Genomic DNA, 22,558 nt, shown 5'->3' on the forward strand with positions numbered 1-22,558 from the left:
AGTGCTATACTCATCTTTCCCTTCTCGGGGGGGGGGGGGGGGGGGGGGGGGGCAGGCCAGAGCTGCAGAGTAAGCAGGGGCGGTGTTCTCACACGTCTCAAGGTCTCCCTATTTTCAGAGTGAGGCATCTTGGCTCGTCTTCGAGGACAAGATATGTTTTTGTGGGCAGATGACTTCCAAGGATGGCACTGGTTGTTCTCAGGCTGGTGCTTTCCCGGGCTGCCTTCAGACATGTGAGAAGACAAAGGCCGTCCCCGACACACGTGACGTCTTACAGAAATGGGTCGCCAGCAGGGGGCCCAGCCAACAAAGGAAGCACATGATGACGTCGCAGGAAAGCCTCCCATTAAGAGAACTCAGGGGTTCTTCCCCGGGCGGGCAGTACAGACACTGCAAGGCCGGCAGGTGTGCGGCACCGAGGAGAGGCCCTCGCAGCGCCGGCCGCCCGACCAGAAGGCGAGCACACCGCGGCGGCCTCAGGGAGTCAGAGAGACGAAGCTCCTCGGTGCCCGTGCCCGACAGCCCCCGTCCCGCCGCGCGCAGTGCCAGCGCGCTTCTCGCGCCTGTGTGACCCGGAGCTCCCGAGGCCGTGAAAGGCATACTGTTTCTGCGATGATGACTCCTGTTCAGGAACGACCCCCAGCAAGGCTCAAGCCTGCTTCCGCGCGGCCTGAACACACACCAGCCCGGAGGCCTCCCGCATCGGCGGCACACCAGCTGGAGACACACAGACACCCAGCACAGGGGGCCGGCCCCAGCGCGGCGGAGCCCAGAGGGCTGCCAGCACCCAAACAGCAGAGGGGGAAACGGGACCTTCTCATTCCAGAGCGCGCAGTGGGCTGGGCCGTCCGGATTCCTGCCACTGGCGCTGACCACAGAGCATTCTGGAGGAGAATGTGTGTCTCCATCCTAAATGGCCTTCTCACTCGAAAGAAACCCCAGCCAGGGTCCCCCGCAGAAGCCAGGGTCTCCACCTCCCAGCCTGGCGGCATGGGCACCCCAAGTGGGGGAGCGAAGGCAGCAGGGCCCAGGGGCAGGACCACAGCCGGCGATGCCACCCAACCAGGGGTCACAAAATGGGCATACCTCGTCCAAAAGCACTGGTGGCACAAAATCAGAAGGCTGCGCCAGGTGTGTGCAGCCCAGGCTGGCAGCTGAGCCGTGGGGGCACAGGGACTGGCCTGTGCGAAGTTCAGTGGTGCCACATCTTTAGTCCAGAACCAGGTGAGAACCAGAGCTCAGGGCACCATTCATGCCCCACAACTCCACTGTTACCCTCCACACCTAATACCACATCAAAAACGCAAGCGCTCTTGGCTTCAGTGTCAACCTACCCTTGGGGTCGTCCCAGGCAGCCCCTCCCCATCATCTGTCTGTGTTCAACATAAGCTCCTCAGGATAACTGAGCCTCAGAGAGGCGGGCCTCAAAGACCCCTGGCACAGGCCTGGCACACAGCAGCCGGGCCCACCATCTATCTGGTGAGGGCTCATGGAGGGCCAGCCCTCAAGGCAGCAAGACACGAGGCACCCACAGTCTACCAGGCGATGCACATGCCAGGCCCACAACCAGCCCAGCAGTCTGTGCCCCAATGCCAAGCCTGCCTCACACCCATGTCCTGTGCAGACATGGGGGGCTGAGCTTCTCCTGTTCTCCCTGCCTCTCCTGTTATTCAGGGGCAGAGGTGGGGAAGGGTAACCCCTGGGCACCCCCAGCCAACAGAAGACCCTAAGGCCTCAAAATTTTAATCAGCAAACCAAGTCCCTTTGGAGTCCCTGTTCCAATACTAGTCCTAGAAACTCCCAAGACAGTAAGCGGCCTGGTATGGGCCCCTGGCCGAAACCAGCAGCACACATCCCCTGAGAAGCACTTGGCCAAAAGCAACCGCACCTGAAACTAATCAACAGAACACATCCAGAGCACAGCTGTCACATCCAGAACTTTCTGCAGTGATGAGGTCTAGCTCTTTGCTGTCCTGTACATAGTAGCCACTGGCCGCAAGTGGCTCTGAAGCACTAGAAATGTCTCACCACACAACACAGCTCCAGACCCAAGTACCCAAACGCAGAGGACAGGGGACACTCTAGAGGACACCAAGGAGGTGACACAGACACAACCCAAACCCAGGTGCTCTCAGGGCTGGTTTCTTCTATAAATTGTACGACACAGAGAGACAGAGGGAGGCAGGGCCGATACATCAACAGAGATTTAAAAGACATCAACTAGTTGCACAGTGTGCACCTTATTTGGGTCCTAATTCAAACTAAAAAACTGAACACAAACAATTTGAACACGCTGGACACAACGACATCAGGCAAATTCTCACTGCTTTAGGTGAGACTGTGCTGTTGCCATAGCCTCCAAAATGCCTACAGATCAAAGAGGAGGGCTGGAATTGGATGCAATACTGGGCAGGGATGGAGTATGGAGGGGCTGAACAGGCCACAGGGCAGAATCCGTGAGGCTCACGCCATCACTCTGCCTATGCTCTGTGTACATTCCCGTTCGACATGATAAAAAAAAATGCTTCAAAAGCAGCAGCAACATTTCACTAAGTAACGTCACCCCTTTCATGCTGCCACCTCCCAGCATCGTTTAACCCAGAAAAGCCTGGAGTCTCGGAACCTGGGCCAGCCTGTGTGCCAAGTCCTGGAGTCCCCTGTGGTCCAGCTGTGGGTCTGAACATGCCTGTCCTGCTACACTCAGGCTGCCAAGGAGTCTCAAACGGAAGGATGGCTGGGAGATGCTGACAACAGAGGCGCCAGGCCTGAGCCTGCCACATGAAGCTGCTGGTGACACCCAAAAGGCAAGGGGGCTGGGGTCCCTGGATACTCACACCCTCGCCCAGGAGGCTCCCTGACAGGTCTCTGAGCACAGTCCCTCCTCGTTGGAAAAGAGAAAACTCTCCCTCCCCCTGAGGAAGGGGTCTGCAAGATTGACAGGCAGAATGGCCCGGGGGATCACTGGGAGACCTTAACATCTGCACCCAGGACCCAGTTTCCATGGGTCATCGTCCACCCTACCCCCATCCCTCCAGAAATCTCCCAGAGGCAGCTTCAAGGTGTAAAGAAGAGTGGAGTCTCCTCTATGCCCCAGTCACCTGCCTCCCCAGAGTCCCATGGCATCTCAGGGGGCCAGCAACTCTGGGAATCCTGCCGGCTCAGGAGCAGAGCCTAAAGGGACACATGCAAGGACACAGGCTCAGGCTTTGCTGCGGTGCTGAGCGCCGCCAGAGCCCCCACCTCTCTGCAGGCCTCCAGCTGACCTGCTGGTACAGTTCATTTCCCAGACAGCTCCCGGATACCAGCACAGCGCCAGGTCTGGGGAAGCAGAGAACAACCAGCGGGACCCAGGCCTGACCCTGCAGCTGTCAGCCCACCAAAGACAAAGGTAACCTCACTCACAGCATCGAGAAACAGGGATGGGGTAGGTGACACAACCATGCAGGCTCTAGTGGTGGCACGCGGCCTGTGTCCACAGACGGCAGAGCTGGCAAACGCTTAAATGGTCAGGAAGCAAGGCGACCGGCCCAGTGTGGCCCCCATGGCTGGCCCTGGGGATTCTGCTTCCCCTCCCCCCAAGTCCGCCCAGCAAAGCACCAAGGACATCTACGCCACCCAAGAGAAACACCACCCTGCCTCACCTCCCAAACTCCAAACCTGCCTGAACGCTGACCACAGGAACTCCCCGATTAAAGGTGGCCATATGCTTGAGTCCCCCAGGGGATGTTGCAAAACCGAATGTGGCCTGAGGATGCTGAACACTCCCCAGGTGATTCCAGCATGCAGCCAAGGAGAGACGGAGTCCTGGTCTAGGGGTCTGGAAGTGTCCAAGACCTCCAAAAGGGGCCACAGGGGCGCAGATCAGTAGGCCCCAAGCCTGCTCCCAGCCCCAGGACAGCTGTGTGCAAGTCCTGGTCCTCTGCGCCCTTTTCATTCCAACTCGGTCCTGAGCACCTCAGCTCGGCTCTGCCATGTCCCGGCTGTTCCTGGTGCCTGTGCTTGGACAAGGGGCATTGCCTGTGAATCTGTTTTCTCTGCTGTAAAATGGGGATCCTCACTGGACCTCTGCCTCCAGGGGTTCAGGTAAGGGTGAGGGTGCCAGTCTACAACCACAGCTAGCACAGGACCTCACTCAAGGCAAGCTCTCCACAGGGGCTGCCTGTTATTACTTCCAAACTGCAAACCTGACGACCACTCTTCAGCACTTTAAACGCCTCCTTGCCGACCCGACCTACCCGCGGTTCCCAAGATGACATCAGAGCCCTGTGACAGGGCACCTCCCATCCTGCCCCACTCCGCACACTTCCCCTGCAGTTGCCACGCCGGGGCTTTGGGGGTTACCTTACCCTGCCCCCACCCATGACCAAGGGCAGCCTCCAGGCTTTCACACACACAGTGCCCTCCTCCCTTCCTCGGGACCACCGTCCTACCCCTCCTTAAGCGTCAGGCCAATTCTTAAACATCCATCAAATCCATGCCTGAACGCCTCTTTCGGGAAGTCTCCCCTGCCAGCCCAGACGGACCTGTCCACTGCCTAGGTTCCTACTCCTGAGCTCCCAGACGCTGAGTATCCCCGCGGCCAGGCCGCATTCAATTAGTCCCTCATCAGTGTCCAAGCGTTTGCAGATAGGTTCAGGGGCCTCCACAGCCCGGCCCCGCACGCTGCCACAGGCGGCCCCAGCAGCTCGCCCGCGGAGCCCCACCAGGCACAGCGTCGCTTTCGCAAAAAACGGGGCTTTTCCGTCTCGCTCTGGGCCGCGCCAGGCCAGCTGAGAGCCGGCCGCGGTCCCAGGGTTCCTCATTTGGTCGGCCGACCCACTGCGCCCGAGCCCCGCCCTGGGAGAGGCCTGGCGCGCCCGCCTCCCCTACTGGAAGCCGGGCCGAAACGCGCCCACGCCCTGCGCGCCCGCCTCCCCGAGGACCCGCGCCCGCCCGGAGCCCGCCTGGCGCCCCCCTGGCGCCATGGCAACCGCGCAGACCGCGTCGGCGCCCCGGTACTCACAGCGCTGTGGCGTCCGCGGGGATGCGCAGCGCGGGCCCGAGCGTCCCCAGTCCGCGGCCCAAGCAGTTGACGCGGCAAGGGACGCCGGGCGCCGGGCCGCAGAGGCAGGGGAGCGCGCGCGGGCCGCAGCCCCGCACGGGCTCCCCCGCCAATACCCCGAGCCACAGGCCTAGGCCCAGGGCGAGGGCCAGGAGGGCGGGCGCGGCGGGCGGCATCGTCAGGGCAGCGCGCGCATGGCCCCGGCGCGGCCCCGAGGGCCAACCCGCCCGGCGCCGGCGGCCGCGGCTCAGGCGCACCCCGCAGCGGCATGGCGGGGAGCTGGGCGGGATCCGACGGCTGACTCGGCCTGTCTGCCTGCGCACCGCCCAATCGGCGCTGGCCGGCCGCACTCCAGACTCCACGGCTGCTCGCTAGCGAGCTCGCGCTGTAGTGCGGGACGCCGCCCGCTCCTGCTGGTCCTCCGGGCACAGGAAGGCGGGCGGTGGGCGGGGCAACCGCAGGCTCCGCCCCTGCGTTTCAAAGCCGCCGCGCGGCGGAAAGGCGGGGTTTCCTCAGGTTCCGCCCCGCTCTGCCGATTGGCCGTCGCGGGCAGAGCTGGGCAGTACCGGCTCCGGCCCCTGAGCTAGGAAGGTGGCCGGGGCGTGCGGGGTTACCGCCCCGCGCTGGCGGCCCTCGCCCGCTCACCGCCTCCAGGCTGCCGTGACTCACGCCTTTTCCAGCCCTGAAGCGCCCCTCGCCGCAGTTCCCCACCGCGTCCGCGACTCCTGGTTGTTCGCAGTCACTAGTCGCGGCCCTGGAAACCCCAGAGCAGTGACCGCCACGGCCTGCCATCCCCGAGGCCGGTCATCCGGTGAGCGCGAACTCCTCTACTCTCAGGCGTCTGTCCCGCTAGGTCTCAATTAATACGCATCACGTATTCTGGTGGTGTCCCGCCAGAGCGCCGGCGAGGTGTGTTTGGTTGCTTGCAGACATATTCTTAGTGCCTGTGGCATGCGGGCAGCCAGTTGGCGGGAAGGTGTGGGCCCTGGGCGGGCACCTCCATTACTGGGCTGAGGACCACTCTTGGAAAGCTCTGGGGGTGGTGGAGGGGATGCGCGAGTCTGCGCCCCAGGAGGCGCACAGGCTGGGCTGCCTGCTGTCCTCACTGGGCGCTGTTGAGGAACAGCACATCCTGCCGGCCCCAGCCTGGCCACTGTGGGCTCTGACATAGCCCGGTGGACCGTGCAGGGGGCCGGCACCGGGGCCCCTCGGTCCTCCCCTGTACCCAGGCGTCTGCTGGCCGTTCTGACAGGTGCTGGACGGCTGAAGCAAAGGAGGCATTCTGAAGGGGAGGCTGGTCCACAGCCTGTCTTGGATTTGTGGAATGCTTCTTCAGGGTTCCTGTGGGACCCGCCTCCCCTCCAGCCAAGAGCACCGGACCTGATGATCCCTGCAGAATTCCTGAAGCAGAGACTGGCCCTTCTTCAGGGCCCCTGCTGTGTCCACGATCCCTCTCTGGGGCCCTCTCTCCTGTGCTCAGGCAGGAGTAGCCAGGCAGTGAGGCCGGCCTGCTGACCGCCTGCACCAGGGTGTCTGGGGTGGTCAGCATTCCGAAACTCCCTTAAGAGTGGAGATGTAGCCACGCTGCTGGGGTGTCCCCTGACCTGGGGCAGGGCCTGTACTACCACCTGCCCTGTGGCCTCTGGGCTGGTCTCCTTTCTCCTGCCTGTGTCTAGGAGGCACCCCCAGAGGCTCCTGCCCCCTGGGTGCAGAGAAGGGCATTTCAGGCTCCCGCCTTCCTTCTTTGCTCTTCCACTTTGGGACCTTTGCTCAGCAAAGAGAAGCCCCGGAGGGTTGGGAAGTTATGATCCCTCATTTATTCCTTCTATGATCAGTCTTTGACCTCCAGGCCAGGATCTAAGGGAGCCACTGGACCCTGGGGCTTGTTTCTGTGTTCCTGTGCAAGGCGCCCTCCCTGTCTGTACCAGCCGTTTGCATGAAAATAGGCCCCACAGTTTTGCCAGAAAATGCATTTCCCTAAAGAATATTCTTTTTACTATAAAAACGTCTATTGATTGGGTTTCACTTAAGTTTTTGGAAGGGAAGGTGAGACACTTGGAAAGACTCCCCAGTGATCCAGTCATTAGAGGTCGGGGTGCATTTCCTTCCTGCCCTTTTTCTGTGAAGAACTTAGAAAATGCTTCCCACCTAATGCTCGAAGCCCCGTCTTCAGGCAGGTGGAGCCCACCCAAGGTAAGAAGAGGCCGTCTGCTCCCTTGGTGGTGAGACGGGGACCGTGGGTGTAGTCAGAGCAGGGTGAGGGCCTCTGGAAGAAGGCCCCTACCAAAACTCCGTATTAAACAATTAAGCAAAGACAGAGTCACATTAATTCTCTAAAGTAAAATATCAAACTAGGAATATAACCATTCTTCAGTGAAGGTTAGTTAAAACTAAAAAGCCAGGAGTAATTTAGCCTAGAATGATTGAATATCTCCCAGATAGGAAAATACCTCAGCATAGCCCATGTCTTGTTTGTATCAATTAAATGAGGCTGTTGTAAAATTTACTTTAGCGGCTAAAAGGCCCAGTTTATCTTTAACTTTACCCAGATGCTGCTTTTCCTCCTCCAGCCCCTAATCAAGGAAAAAATAACCTGGGCAATTAATGTAACAGGCAGGCCCAGCCGTAAACAACATAGTGAAGGGCAGGAAGGATTCCAGCTTAAACATAAGGAGTTAAGAAGTAAGAGTCTTAATTTACTAGTTAACAAACAGACAATAACTCAGCTCACCCTGAAAGCAAGACAAGCAGCCTTGATTGATATGCTCCCAAACCAAGAAACTGCTGTTCTGAGAAAGAATCAAAGCAGTAAATTTCTTATGCAAACTCTGCAAAATAGTCTGGAAACCCGATAAGAAACCTAGTGTCTCCTTAAACATAAACATTTAGAGACCATTTGGTGGGTCTGCATCCCCAGCTCTTTGTCTCTCAACCGCCTATAAACCCCCTAGACAACGCACCACCCCGGCTCTCCTGTCCCCCCCACCCCCGGGCTCTCCCGAGCCAGGAGGTCTGTCTGTCCTCTCACCGTCTCTCTCAGTAAGTCTTCCTGGCTCTCCTACCTGGACTGCTAAGCTCATTCTTGACTCCGCAAACGAGAACCCCGGCCTCAGTGGGAGGGCGCTGGCATGGCCGTGTCCCCAGGGAGCTGCCTCCCTCTGCAAAGTCTGTTCGCCCTCGGTCAGTGCCCACTGCCATTACAGTGCCAGCTTGAGCCCTCTGCCCCCATACCCATGCTCGCCTGTCCCAGGCCAAGTCCCTTCATCCTATGAAGAGTCTGCGCCTCCGCAGGGGCAGGGCAGCGGCGGGCGGCCCCAGCACCATCCCCGCCGGGAGGCCACTCGGCAGAGGGAGTTCCCTTGCTATTTAACGTGCCCCTTGTTCCCAGAGAGCGGAATGTGTTGGTGTCAAGTCCACCAGCAAGGCAGCGAGCGGGTCCTTGTGAGGCTGCAGCGAAAAGAGAATAGCGCAGCAGCTTAGGGTGGGCGGCGCAGCGGCAGGAAGCAGAGGCGATCGGGAGCCCATCATCCAGCAGGGGCTCTTGTTACAGGGAGCACCACCCGTTGGGAGGCAAGGTGGCCTGGCCCCAGGGGGCGGGAGTCCGGAAACAGGAGGCAGGAGTAACCCTGTGTTACTGGGTGAGTCGGGGTGCTCCAGGGGAACAACCCATAGACCTGTGGGGACCGTGTACGAGGAAGTTTAGGTCGGGACTGGCCTGTGATTGTGGAGAGCCCAGGGCAGAAGATGGTCCTCTCAGCAGGTGGTCTTCCCCCCCCCCCTCCCCCCCCCGGCCTGCTCTCTGAGGGCTGGGCTGGCTGATTGGCTGATGCCGCCCACGTTCTCAGGGCGGATCCTAGGTCTCCTGAGTCAAATGCTGGTCTTCAGAAATGGCAACAGTATCGGGTGAGGCTGTCAGTGTTCGTCGGTGTAATTCACATAACGGCCGTGACATAAGAGGGGGAGGCTGAAAGGATCTGAATGGCGGTAAGGCTTCTGCATTTACTTGAAGTGATAAAATACTGGTCATAAGCAGGTGGTACACAATTAGGCATGTATACGGTAATCCTCAGAACAACCTCTTAGAAAAATCAAGGAGGTACACCAAAAGTCAATAAATACATTAAAATACTAAAAAATATTCAAACAGTTGGCCCTTGAACAACATGCGTTTGAACTGTATGGGTCCACTTATATGTGAAGTTTCTACAATAAATATATTGGAAAACTTAAAAAAAAAAGACATGGTCAAGGCGCTCAAGGCAGCCTAAGGGCGGGTGTGATTTTTGTCCCAGGCGCTGACCCCCGCGGGGGGGGTGGGCACCGGGCCGCGAGCCCCGAGACCCCTTTCGCGCGCCGTGTCCCGGCGAACCCGGAGCGCGCGCCGCCAGCGCACAACGCCCGCCTCGCCCCAGGCCCAGGCGCGCTGGCAGAGGGAGTCAGTCCGGTGGGGAAGCCGCGGACTCCGGTCGCTCGCTCGCTCGCTCACCGGACAGACCTCGCGGATCGCCCGCCATGGGAGGTTTTCTGAGCCGTGTCGTGGGAGGGCTTGTCCCGCAGCTGGTGGGGGCTCTTCTCTTACAGGTGGTGGGAGCCCTTCTCATCAAGCTGCTGGGATTTCTCCTCACCGACCTGGGGGGGAAGACTTCTCCCCAATCTCCGCCCACCGGCCCCGCCGGCCCCCTGGGCCCGCCCTCCTTCCCTCCGGTCCCCTTGGAGGCCTTCCTGCGGGTAAGACACGCTGACCCTCCCAAGACCGAGGACTTTGGTTTTTTGTTTTTTGTTTTTAATCTATTTATTTTATTAAGGTATTATTCATAAACACTCTTATGAAGGTTTCACATGAAAAAACAATGTGGTTACAACATTCCCCCTGTTATCGTGTCCCCCACAGACCCCATTGCAGTCACTGCCCATCAGTGTAGGAACATCTTTCTCTCTGAAATCAGAGAGGAACAATTTTTTTAAAATAAATGATAGCCTTTATTTTAATCAGTGAGGGTGATTCTTTTTCTGTTACTGACTAAACAATATTTCATAGGACCTAAGAAAAACTCTTTGAAAAAATTAAGTAGTAAACCCTTGTTTCAATTTTTCTTTTAAGGAGCTTTATTCATTCACCCTGCAACAACAAAAAAGGAAATGGATGTATTATTTTGACAAAGCAGTGTTTAGTCATCACTCTACCTAAAACTTGCTAAATCTTCTATTTCTCAGGTAACTACTCTAAAGAAGTCCACAGAAAAGCAAATACTCATTTTAAAAATTAACTTTTGCTTTTGAAAGTGAGATCAGAAAAGCTATTAACACAGATCCAAAGAGCGTTGCCAGAGAGTTAGCTGCTGTTCCAAAGAACAGTGTTGAAGAAACAGGAGCCTGTTAGCAGGTCCAGAACGTGGGCACGTAGCCCACCGAACAGCAGTGAGACCTTTGATGCCCCACCTCTAGGCTTTGGATATTCCCATCCTCTCTTATCTTGGCTGCTCAGGTGTTTGCTTTTCCTCCCTAAAGCAGAAAACTGAATATGAATGATGTAAAGGTTAATAGTAAACATGTATCTTTGAGCCTGTATTACATGCCAGTCACTAAGATACACATTTTACATGCCTCATCTCAGTTAATTCTGACAAGAAGCCACAGAGGAAGGAATTATCGCCTCATTTAAGAGGTTGGTACCTTGGTTAGGGCTGAGACTGAAGCGTGGGGTGTGAATTCAAGCTATTTATAAATGCAGTAATGATTACTAGAGTTTTCTGTATTTTTTAAAAGAGTGAATGAACTTTTATTTTTTCCTACATATATTTTCCTGGTTAAAAGTAAACAGCTTATGCTTTATTTCAGTTGGTTCCACAGTTGTTGGGGCTTTGTTTAGTTATATATTTTTCCTTTTCATCTCTGTGATTTACTGGCTCTCAATAGATAGAAATGTTTTAAACTTATATACATATTTTAATTTTTCAATATAAGATATGCATTGTTCTATCACTTAGGTTTTTTTGTCCAGAGCTATAATTACCTCTCAGAGACATCATTGCATAAGACAATATTTATTAAGTAATTGTGACTTGTATTTCATTACCTATTTCTTGGTTCTTTTTTCTTCATTCCCAAGTATAGCAAAACTGTGTATTTTATTCCTTTCATTTTCTCTATCAAAGTTTCAATTAAACTTATGTGAGTTTTTAAATGTGATTCTTTTTTTTTATTTTTGAGAGGGCATCTCTCATATTTATTGATCAAATGGTTGTTAACAACAATAAAATTCTGCATAGGGGACTCAATGCACAATCATTAATCAACCCCAAGTGGAATTCTCAACAGTCTCCAATCTTCTGAAGCACAAGGAACAAGTTCTTACATGGTGAACAAGTTCTTACATCGTGAATAAGTTCTTACATGGTGAACAGTGCAAGGGCAGTCATATCACAGAAACTTTTGGTTTTGATCATGCATCACGAACTATAAACAATCAAGTCAGATATGATTATTCATTTGATTTTTATACTTGATTTAAATGCGAATCCCACATTTCTCCCTTATTATTACTATTTTTTAATAAAATGCTCAAGTGGTAGGTAGGTAGATGCAAGGTAAAGGTAGAAAACATAATTTAGTGCTGTAAGAGGGCAAATGTAGATGATCAGGTCCCTGCCTATAGACTAAGTATTAATCCAAGCTAGACAAGGGCAACAAAACATCCACGGATGCAGAAGATTTCCAGAGAGGAACATTTTGAGGAACTTGCTGCAATAACTATGTTGTCAAAATATCACACCCATGAAACCATCACCACAGTCAAGATACTGAACATCACCATTCCTGCCAGAAGTTTCCCCGTGCCCCTCGGTGGAGCCTTAAAACCTCCCTCTCGCCCTGCCCCTGCTGCCAGGCATCCGTTGTTCCCCATTCTTTCACTGTAGATTTGTGTGCGTTTCCTAGAATATACATAAGGAGGATCATACGTTTAATTTTTTAAATACTGAGCTTTCCCTTTCTGACTTTGTGAGACACGTGTAGCTGAATTAACAGTAAGATTAACAACATTATCCTTTTTCATTACATTAGAACGATTTTGTGACCATGGGATGAAGCCTAAAAACAATGTTGCTGCCTTTGAGTAGCACACCTGTGTTTTTCCCTTTTATTTCCCTTTTAGGCCTGGGCCTCCGAAGAGTGGCCTCAGTTCCCAGAGCTCAGATGGCCACTTGGATAAGAGACCCTCCACCTATGCTGTGAGCTTCTTGGAGGGCACGTGCACATGTGGCATCCGTATGTCCAGCCGCAATGCCATTACGCGTTCCGATAGCTCGACTGGAGGCATCTCTCAGGTACATTCACCTGGTGCTGTGGAAGAAGTGGGTTCTTTGCATTTATTCGTTGATTATAATACAGACTTGCGGAGCTGTTTTACGCAAGTGGGATCATCAGATATGTGCTTTTTATCATTATATTTTGCATGCATTGTGTGTCATATAAACTCTCTTTAATGGCCTTTTTAAAATTAGAGAATGTGCAGGAAAACAGGTGTCATAAGCGCAACCATTCCATGGAACCTCCACCCAGGCAAAATTAATTAATCAATTTCAACGTCCCCGAGCCCCTCTCATACCCACTCTCAGTCACTACTCCTTCCCTCTCTTCTTTCCTGATTATTAGCACCACATATAGTTTTCCATGTTTCTGAACCTTATGTCAATGGGAACAGAATATGCTTTCTTTTATGCGTGGGTTCCTTAACTCAGCATTTTACTTGTGAGATTCAGCCATGCTGTTGCAGGTAACAGAGGGTCTCTCATTCTCGTTGTGAATTCTCTTAAACTGTAGGGTATATCACAGCTTAACCATTCTACCACCGGACGTTTGGGTTTCCAGTTTGGAGCCACTATGCGTAATGCTGCTATAGACATTCTTGTATTAGTCTTTTGGTGCACATATATCAAGTACGTGAATGTTCGGTCTTAGTAATTTGACCAATTGTAGAAAGTGATGTTTCAGTTAATACTCCTACCAGAGCAGGGGAGATTTTGTTCCTTGGGTTACGCATCCTCACTGACACCTGCTGTTGCCAGTCTCTTTAATGACCCATTTCAGTGGGTGTGAAGTAGTATTTCATTGTAGTTTTAATTTGCATCTTCCTCATTACTAATGAGTGAAAAATATGAGTTCATTGGCCATTTGTACATCCTTTTCTATGAAGTGTCTGTGCAAGTTTCTTGACTTTTCTATTAGGTTCTCTATCTTTTTCTTACTGATGTATACAAGTTCCTTATATGTTCTAGATGCAAACTTTCTGAATGATATATGTTGCTATAAGTAAGCGTCCCCCGTTTCATTCTCTTTCAGTCATTTCACTTGTGGTTAGTGTCTTTTGTGTGCTGTTTAGGAAATCTGTGCCTGCCAAGGGCCGTGATGATCCTCTCTAATACTCCTTTCTAGGAACTTTATTATTTTTCCTTTCACATTTGGATCCTCACCTGAAAAACTTTTTTTTACATGGTATGAGGTCAAGATCAGTCTTAATATTTTCCCATGTAATATCCGTTTGATTCTGTAACATTCACCGAAAGAATGGGTCACCCTTTCCCTATTGCTCACAGTATCGGCTTTGTTGCATGTCGGTCCCTCCCTGCTTCCGACCCACAGATAAGGGGGGAGACACGATGAGTTACTGGAGACCTGAAAGGACCAGCCAGGGGACTCGAGGCCTAACAGCGCAAGAGTGGTGCTGAGAGGGCCCCCTTCGTATTGAGCACATACGTGTTCACAACAGTAGAATCCTGTGGGGGGGACTTACTAGACCGTCATTAACTAACTGGAAACTGCATCCTCAGCAGGCTCCGGTCCCCTGGGGCGCGATGTCTTAGGTGGTATTGAAACAATAGCAGAGGGGATTAGGGCACAGAAACTGTCTTGGTCTTGTTTGTTCTGTTCTTGATCACTTATCAGGAATTACAGGAAAAATAACCAAGTCATATATGATTATACGTTTGATTTCTATGCTTAATTTCTATAGTAATCCCACAGTTGCAATTTAAATGCCCACGTGTACGTGGATCCGCTCTAGATTCTGTCCTGTTCCGCTGCTCTGTTTTTCTGCCTGTGCCCATCTTTTTTTCTTCCCTATGCTGTACAGTCTTTATGTTTTGATACCTAGTAGAATAAGTCATCCAACACTATCATTCCTCTCATTCCTCTTCTGAATGCTCTTGCATCCTGACCCTGTGCATTTCTACATAAATTTAGAATCAACGTGTCAGTTTCAACCAAAACAAAAACAAAAACCACTTGCTGAGCTATTGATTAGGATTGCCTTTAATCTAACAGTTATTTTGGAGAGAATTGATATTTTTACAGTATTGAATCTGAAAATCCATGAACATCGTACATTCTTCATGTATTTACATCATCAACTTCTCTGTGTAGTGGTTTTTTGTATCTTTTATTAAATTTTTCCTAGGTGTATGTTTTTGATGCTCTTATAAATAGTACATTGAAAATTTGTTGCTGATGTTAGAAATGCAACTGATTTTTGTATTCAGGAAACTTGCTAAACTCTGAACATTTATCTGTACATTCTTTAGGATTTTTATATGTATGTCATGTCTCCAATAATGACACTTTTTTCTCCTTTCTTTCCAATCCTTTTATTGTTTGTTTATACCTTATTGCACTTGGCTAAGATCTCCAGTACAATGTTGAACAGAAGTGATAGCAAACACCTATGTCTTGTTTTTCCCAATCTCAGAGGGAGCACTTTCCAGTTTTGTATTACATGTGACATTTGAATATAGACATTCCTTGTAGATACCTTTATTAGAGTAAGGAAGTTCCATTTCCAAAGTCATATTGTCAAAGTACCAACTTTAGGAGCCATTCTCTTATGTTTTTCTGTTTCTTTAGTTTCTGTTCTTATAGGTACTATTTCCTTCTCCCTTTCTTCATGTTTGAATTGCTAGGCTGCCTTTGTGGCTTTAAGTATGGATTCTTAGATCACTCGGTTTCAGCCTGTTCTCTTTTCTCATGTATGTTTTGAAGGTTACTGTGAATTCAACTTTAGCTTCATCCCACTAGTTTTGAAATAAAAGCGTTTTTCATTTTCATGCAGTTAAAACTATTTTCTAATTGCCATTGTGATTTCTTCTTTGACACATGGGTTACTTAGAAGTACACTGCTTAACTTTTAAATGGTTGGGAATTCTCTAGTTATCTTTTAATTACTGGCTTTTAGCTTAATTTCATGGTGTCTTCATCAATCCTTGAAATGATCTGCATTTGCTTTATGTGCCAGCACATGTGCAGTTTTGGTAAGTATTCCACCTTCACTTGAAGAGAAATTTTATTCTGAAGTGCTCCATTGTGGTTTCTCTTGCTTGGAATTTACTGTGTGGCTTGATGACTTTGATGGTTTTGAGAAGCTCTCAGCCATTATCTTTTATACTGTTCTGCCCTGTTTTCTCACCTCTGTCTAGTAACTATTCTAGGACATGTTAGATGTCTTCACGGCATCCTATGTGTGTCTCTGTGTGTTTCCCATCATTTTGTCTCCCAACCTTCAGTTCTTCAGTTTTCTAGTTCACCGATTTCCCTCAGCTCTGTGGAATCAGCTGTTTTAACTCATCGTTGCATTCTTAACTTCAGTTAGTCATTTTTATAGCTACCGTTTCTGCCTAGAATCTCCATACTGTCATTTAAATCACAATAAACCGTCCCTCTAAAGTCTTGACAACTCCAATATTTGAATCTTGTGTGCTCTGTCCACCTGGTTATTGGTCAAATATTATCTTACATGCCTGATTTTATGTGTTGTTTTGTTTCTCTGTCAGGCAGTGAAAAAAGCAAAACAAAGTAGCACTGACTTGAAGCTCTGAATGGTGGTGTCTTTCTCCAGAGAGGTTTTCCTTTTGCCTCTGGCAGGCAGCCAGGGAGGGAGCAGATTCCTCTGCCTACTTGGGCTTGACATGGATTCTGAGTTGCCCGTTCTTGGGGGGCTGGTTTATTTCTGACTGCCTCCTATCTTCTCGTGTACCCTGTGCGATCCCAACCAGAGGTTTTGTTAGGACCCCTCCACTTTGGAAAGCTCTGATTCTGGTTTTTGTCTCTTCAGCCCTGTGAGGCTGGGGACAGCTGCTCGCAGCCTCCCCACTGCAGCTTTCCCTGGTGGAAATGGCAGTCACCTGGGGGAATGCAGACCTGAAGGCAGGCTCGTCTCTGGGCTTCTCTTCTCTGTCTTGTCCCCACCGCGTCTCACGGCTTTAGAGCTCTTTCGTGCCACCATGCCTCCAAACAGACCCGCTCCTCATCGTCTTCAGCATTTGCTGCGTGCCCTCAGCAGGTGGTGGGTCTAGAACACTGTACTAGGCCTTTGCCACATTTTGTTGTAAAGTTCCCATTACCGGTGGAGCCTGTGACCTAAGGCAGGATGTACACTCACTGGCACTGACAGTTGTTGGATATTCTGTTGTGAGTAGTTAGCAGCCCCCTATGGGTGTGAGATGTTTGAAAATGTAAGTTCTCAGAAGCAGGTCTCAGGAAGCAGAGACTATACGTGAACCTTCTTTCCCCGATGCGTCGTTGGAAGAACGGGCGGTGAATACTGAATGCAGTGCGATCAGCCCAGGTGGCAGCCCTCATGTTTGGAGCGACTGGTTCCATAGCTACTTGACTTGATTTAATTTTTCCAGAGGAACACTAGTAAATACCCAAATCCTAGCTGTGCAAATTAGAAGTTCTAGCGCTGCCATCGTAAATAATTACCAACATTAAACTGGGATTGATTATGTAAATTACTACCAGCATTAAAGTAGTACTGTTGATGTAACAGAGAAAGTGAACAGTCCTCTGACCTCTCCATGTGTGTCATTGGTGTCTCCATTTGTCTTAACAGGACCTACTGTTTTCCAAAGCAGAAATATTTGCAATGGCCTTAAATTGCCAAACCTCAAGCTTGCATTTCTAACTTCTTATCCCTTTATATACACCCATAATTAAGGCAAACCAAAATGCCTCCTAAGAGCACCTAATACTGATACTTTCCTGCTTCCTTACCTTTCCTTGTTCTGCTCTCTGTCTGGAATGACGTGCCCGTCCCGCTGCAAGCCTATAAAGTTTGCCTTTCTTCAAGTGTGGTTTTTTTTTTAAGCCAAATCATGAAGGACCATCTCGAATGCCCCCTTCACCCCCCGATTCCTCTAACTGAACTCCGCATGGTCTCTTCCTAGGCTCCTGGGCACAGACCTTCTTTATCTTTCATTGCTGTCATCATTTTGTGTCCTGCCCTGTCTCTTTTCCAGATTATAAATTTCTTGACGATGGAACCGTCATACTTATCTTGAGATTCTTTGTGGAGTCTGAAGGTATAGCGTCCTTATGAAGTAGGAACTAGGCAAATAAAAATGGGATTCCAGTGCTGAGCTACCTGCCAGAGACACAGGCTGCTTCTGGGAGTTGCCTTGCTGCGTGTTCCTTGCCCGCTTTCCCCTGGACACGTTCATGATATTCACATGGAATTGCGAGACTCCATTTTTACTTGGTACGGATATGAATTCATCAGTTTAATGGAAAAGATGTGCCTTTTAATGTTGCTTATGGTTTTGTTTTTGTTTCGGGGTGTTTTGGTTTCCTATTTTATTTATACTTTATGGAAACATCAGTATGGTTGAAATCTCAAATGGCACAAAGGGTGTACAGTAAAGTCTCTTTCCCATGTGACAATATTTTTAGAGAGAAAGGTTCTCGTACAGTCCCTCCCTACCCAACCTTATCTAACAGCTTGTCTGTTTTGTTATAGTCCTTTTGTCTGTTACACTTCTAAATGTAAATCTTTTATCACGTCTGTGTGGTGTGTGTATGCACAGTCTGTGAGGTACAGAGAAAGCACTTTTCCCCTAATTGTTGAACTGGATTCTCCTCAACCCTGGCTGGTCATGGATGGATGGCTGTAGGGATAATTATCATGTGACAGTAAATGCCATAGATGTTGCAAAAGTCACAAGCGTCACAATAGCATATTTTTAAATTTAAATAAAATAAAACTGAAAATTCAATGGAAGCAAGACTAAACTAGCTTACTGGCTTGTCTTCACGGGAACAGTCCCTGAGTGTCCCTTTATCCTTTCCGTGGACGAGTACCGAGTGGCCTTGTGTGCGTCAGAGCCTGCTCTCCGCCGTCACTGAGTATGACGCTCCATTCTTCAGGACACGCAGAAAGGACGCTCATTGCTCTGCCATTTATTGGCATTCCATTACTTTTTCCGACTTCATTCCCCATAGTTGATACTGGCAACTGGCTCACTTTCCAGAAGCCCCTCTTCACAAAGAAATGTTTTTGAGTAACGTGGAAAGGAGACTTTATATACAGTGATGGATTAGAGCCACAGAATCATGTTGACGGTCGGCCCCTAAGTTATTACATAGGGTCAGTCACGTGACTTGTGTTTGGCTTTTAGCTCTGGAAGAGAAGACGTCCCAGCTCGTCACCCTCCTCCAGCCCCTCCTCGTGCTGCCTGCAGACAGCAGAGAGACCGCCAAGGAAAACGAGGTAACCGGTGATTTGCTGTGTGGATTAATGAGAGGGCAGGAGAGGAGGGGAATTCACTCGGCTCTTAGGCCATCTGAGACTCCGACTTGGAGAATCAAAGCGGGTCACATCTGAAGGGCGGCGACGGTGCCGCCCTGAATCGCTCTCGTCTCTTGCAGTCGTCACACAGTGACCACACCGGCCTCTGCTCCCCCTCATGCTGCAGTGGAGGGGCTGGGGTGTAAGGGGAAGGGCCACACGGGACAGAGTGACCAGAGTGACTGATGGGAGTGGGCGGCAGGCTTCACATTCTAGACCCCAGCTGACCCTCCAGGTGCCCGACTAGAATGCCGCTTTCTTAGAGATAGAGGTGTGACTGGAACTCTGAGAAATTTGGCAGGTTGTACGTAAGGTTCTGGAGATTGTTTTGCACTTGTTTTAAGACGAAGGTGTCTCTGTGGCTTCTCTGAACTCCCTCCCTTCATTGCTTTAGAATTTTCTTTGATTTATTTTATTTGTTGTCTTGACCCACTGGCATCTTAGTCATGGTTGTTCTCGACTTTGGCCAGTCGGTGGTTAGGAGGGTGTGAGAAGTTATCCAGTACTTACTTGGGCGTCTTCCTCCGACAGAGGAGAGGAGCTTTCTCCTCATTCTGGCTCCTCAGCTCCCTCCGTAGGAGACAAGCAGTCCCAGGGAGAACAGGGTAAGTTGATGAACGCGTGGCATGTGTTGGCGGTAGTGTGTATGGAGGGCGCATGGGACACGACCCACTGGACACACGTACTGAGCCTTGATTTGTGTGGGGCCTGGTAGTTAGAGAGAGACGTTCCTGTCCTTCGGACTTCCTGGCCTGGTAAGGGAGAAAGGTGGCCCAGACTCGTAGAGCATAACCCAGGCCACCTGGGGGGTTCGGGGTAAGGTAAGCCTAGGTGGGGGAATCTGAGCAGTCCAGGCAATTTCTGTCCAGTAAGCAACCGTGTGCACGCATTTGGAGCAATTACCACCTCATGTCGTCTTGACTATTAGAAAGAATCTTGCCAACAGCATCCAAGAGCCCAAACCATGGAAAATAGAATCCCAGAGACACCTAGTGACAGTTCAGTATTACAAACTAGGCCGGATAGACAAACCTCTCCATTTCTGGAAGAGAGGAGGAAGGAAGGAAGTCTGATCCTTTATTTGCAGGTACAACCACATCTGGGAAGCAGAACTGGGATTCTCCACCTACGCCCAGCAGCTCCCGGCTGCGCAGACGCAGGTTTCCCCTGGTGCCCTCCAGGCGAGGGATCCCGCTGATCTCGGTACGGCCTGTCCAGCCGCCCCTGCCCACCCCAGCCTGGCTCCCCTGCGTCTCAGGAACGGCAGGGTTGGCACAGGTTTCTTTCACGGCCTTCTGACTGGCTCGGCCTCCCCTTCTTCTCCTGGTAGCCTCCAGCTCCCGTGCTCGCTGGCCCGATCACACGCGAAGAGTATCACCGGGAGGAGAAAGCTCGGTTGGAGAAGTGGCTGAAGAGGATTTTCCAGGATGAGGCTGGTGAGGAATATGGGTTAATTTCACACTCCAGAGACGGTTCCCTTTGGTTTCCTTTTGGTCTTTCCCCTCTGAGAAATCCACCTCTTGGGTTCTCAGTGGGCTCCGAGCACAGTGAGCTCTGAGACTGAGAGGAAGCATTTGTGCACGAGTTCCCCCGAGTCCCCGGGCCTCCCCGTGCTCTGCGAGGCCCCCGGAAAGAATTCCCCTGCCAGGGAGGACAAGCCTTTTTCTTTCTTCCTTAGAAACTGCTTCAAACTCGGAGAATGGGGACCCACCTGCCCCTCCACCTTCTCCTCTGAGTGTCACCGTGCCTGCTGCTGAGACTGCTGCTCCCGCAGCCTCCCTCCCAGCCACAGCGACTCACGTGCTGCTGAGGCACTTGGAGCAGTTGGCAGACTTCCTGTGCCTACCATCTTTCCCAGGTGAGCGGGAGGGCTTTCTGGGGAGCACACAGTGCCATCAGCCGCTGCTCAGGTGAACGCAGCATGCCAGTCAGTCACTGAAACGGTTGAACCTGCTCTGGCTTGGCACACCTGAGCTGGTGCAGGCCTGGCGGCTTCAGAACCCTCTCGTCAGGCGCAGATTGTAGGGAGGGGCCTGCCGCCCTTGAAGCTGGAGAAGGCAGCCTCGTTTTGGGAGTCAGAGGGCTGTTGGCTTGCAGCCCCATTCCTTAGCTGCTCTGAGCCGTGCTTGGGTTCAGAGGATTGGGTTTTCCCGAGTGTCCACACATGGAACTCCTGCTAGGCCAAGGTTTACCCCCTGCTGTCTGCCTTATGATCTGTAAAGGGTAGAAATAAAGAGCCCTTCCTTGATGTTGAGGAATGAATACTTGACGAACCTGTGGTGGAGATGAGTCATATTTGCTGACTCCGGAATCCCTGGCACAGCAAGGCTTCTAGAGCACCAATACCATCACATTTCAGATACCAGAATTCACGTTTCCTGTCCTTCCTAGAATCTGCCGCAGTGGCACTGTTGGGGAGGAGGCATTGTGCATTCCCTCCATGCTTCTCCCTGCCGTGACAAAGAATTGAAGGCCAGACACACAGTAGTGAGCAGAGGAAAAGTTTTATTTAAAGTTACTTAGAGAAAAAGTGCAGGCGACCTCAGAGAGAGAGGAGCACCCTGAAAGTTTTGGGGTTCCCCTATTTAAGGATTCTTCAGGAATGTGACTAAGGGCTGGGGGTGCAGGCCTGTTAGGTGGTCTTTGAATACTTAGAACTAACTTAACACAAGGAACTTCCTGCTCTGATTTCTCCCTGGGAGCCCGGCGTTTCTTGGTCTGGGAGCAGATCAAGGCTGCCTGCCCGGCTCCAAAGGCGGGCTGAGTTGTCTGTTTGCTAAAGAGTAAGTGAAGAATCTTCTTAACTTCCTGGGTATTAAGACCCAATCTTATTTTTAAGATGGAATCCTTCCTGCCTGTTACTATGTTGTTTATGCTGGACTTGCTTGCCATTATTAATTGTGCAGATTGCAAAGTACTTGATTTAGGGCCAAAGGAGAAAAAAAAACAGCATATAGGTAAAGTTAAAAACATAAGCTGAGCCTGTCTGATTAACACAGTAAAGCCATGGGCTCTGCTGAGGTGCCCTCCTTTCTCTGGGGAATATTGAAACATTCCAGGCCAAGTTGCTCATGGCTTTTTGAGCTTTAACTGATTAACTCTGGGTCTTTTTTAGTGGGCTTTTTCCTGGCCTTATTCTCTTTCCATCCCACTCATATCTATTTTCCTGCCTAACAGGGTGCGGTCCCTTCCCCTCTGGGTGCAAGAAAGAAGTGACCTCACTGGCAGTCATGCGCCGCCGAGGTTTGCAGATAGGCAGCAGAGCTCAGAGAGGAGCCGTTTCTGGCAGGACTTTTCCCAAACCACAGGAAAGCCAGGTAAAAATACCTTCCCGGGCCTCCTGCCTCCCAAGGAACTCAGCCTGGGAAGTCCTGTTGAAGCACCCAGTGTTCTGCTGGCCTGGCCCTCCATAGCTTAGGGCACACAGAGAAGCAGTCTCTGGTAGCAGCTGCCCTGATGAGGTCTTTTTCCATTGGTGCAGGATCAAGATGCCTGGGAGCCCGACAGAAAACGCAGGCGTACAGCATAGATAACCACGTCGGCAGGAAGTAGCCTATGCCCCTTGCCCCCACCCCGGACCCCTCACCCAGAGGCAGCATGTTCCTGCAGGAGCGCCCACAGGAGCCATCTCATTCACTCCCCACCACAACCCCGTGCAATGCCCCTGTTTTTCCCAAGGAAGGAAAGCTCCAAGAGGCAGAGGGATGTCACCACGACGGAGAGACACGTCCACCTGTCTCCAGCACCTGCCCCACTGTGCAAAGACCACCCATCCAGGAGGCTGAGAGCTGGGAGCCAGTTCTAGGACCCCACTGCTTGGCTGCCCGACTTGAGTATGTCCTACACGCAGGCCAAATCCACCCTGAGAGCGACTGCTCCCAGACCCTTCCTGCCCACCGAGCCCC

General features: G+C 51.2%; 1 protein-coding gene across 1 annotated transcript; it reads left to right on the forward strand.

The window, feature by feature from the left end:
* The first annotated feature begins 9,614 nt into the window (after positions 1-9,614).
* Positions 9,615-22,280, forward strand: LOC130679223 (nuclear envelope pore membrane protein POM 121C-like). The gene is made up of 9 exons (XM_057487739.1): positions 9,615-9,769; positions 12,195-12,366; positions 18,484-18,575; positions 19,185-19,258; positions 19,741-19,856; positions 19,984-20,089; positions 20,332-20,511; positions 21,831-21,970; positions 22,135-22,280. Exons 2-9 carry the CDS (start codon positions 12,310-12,312, stop codon positions 22,180-22,182), a joined length of 813 nt encoding a protein of 270 aa, XP_057343722.1. The 5' UTR covers positions 9,615-9,769; positions 12,195-12,309; the 3' UTR covers positions 22,183-22,280.
* Positions 22,281-22,558: the final 278 nt, after the last annotated feature.

This window comes from Manis pentadactyla, chromosome 10 (assembly GCF_030020395.1).
Source record: "Manis pentadactyla isolate mManPen7 chromosome 10, mManPen7.hap1, whole genome shotgun sequence".
Taxonomy (NCBI): domain Eukaryota; kingdom Metazoa; phylum Chordata; class Mammalia; order Pholidota; family Manidae; genus Manis; species Manis pentadactyla.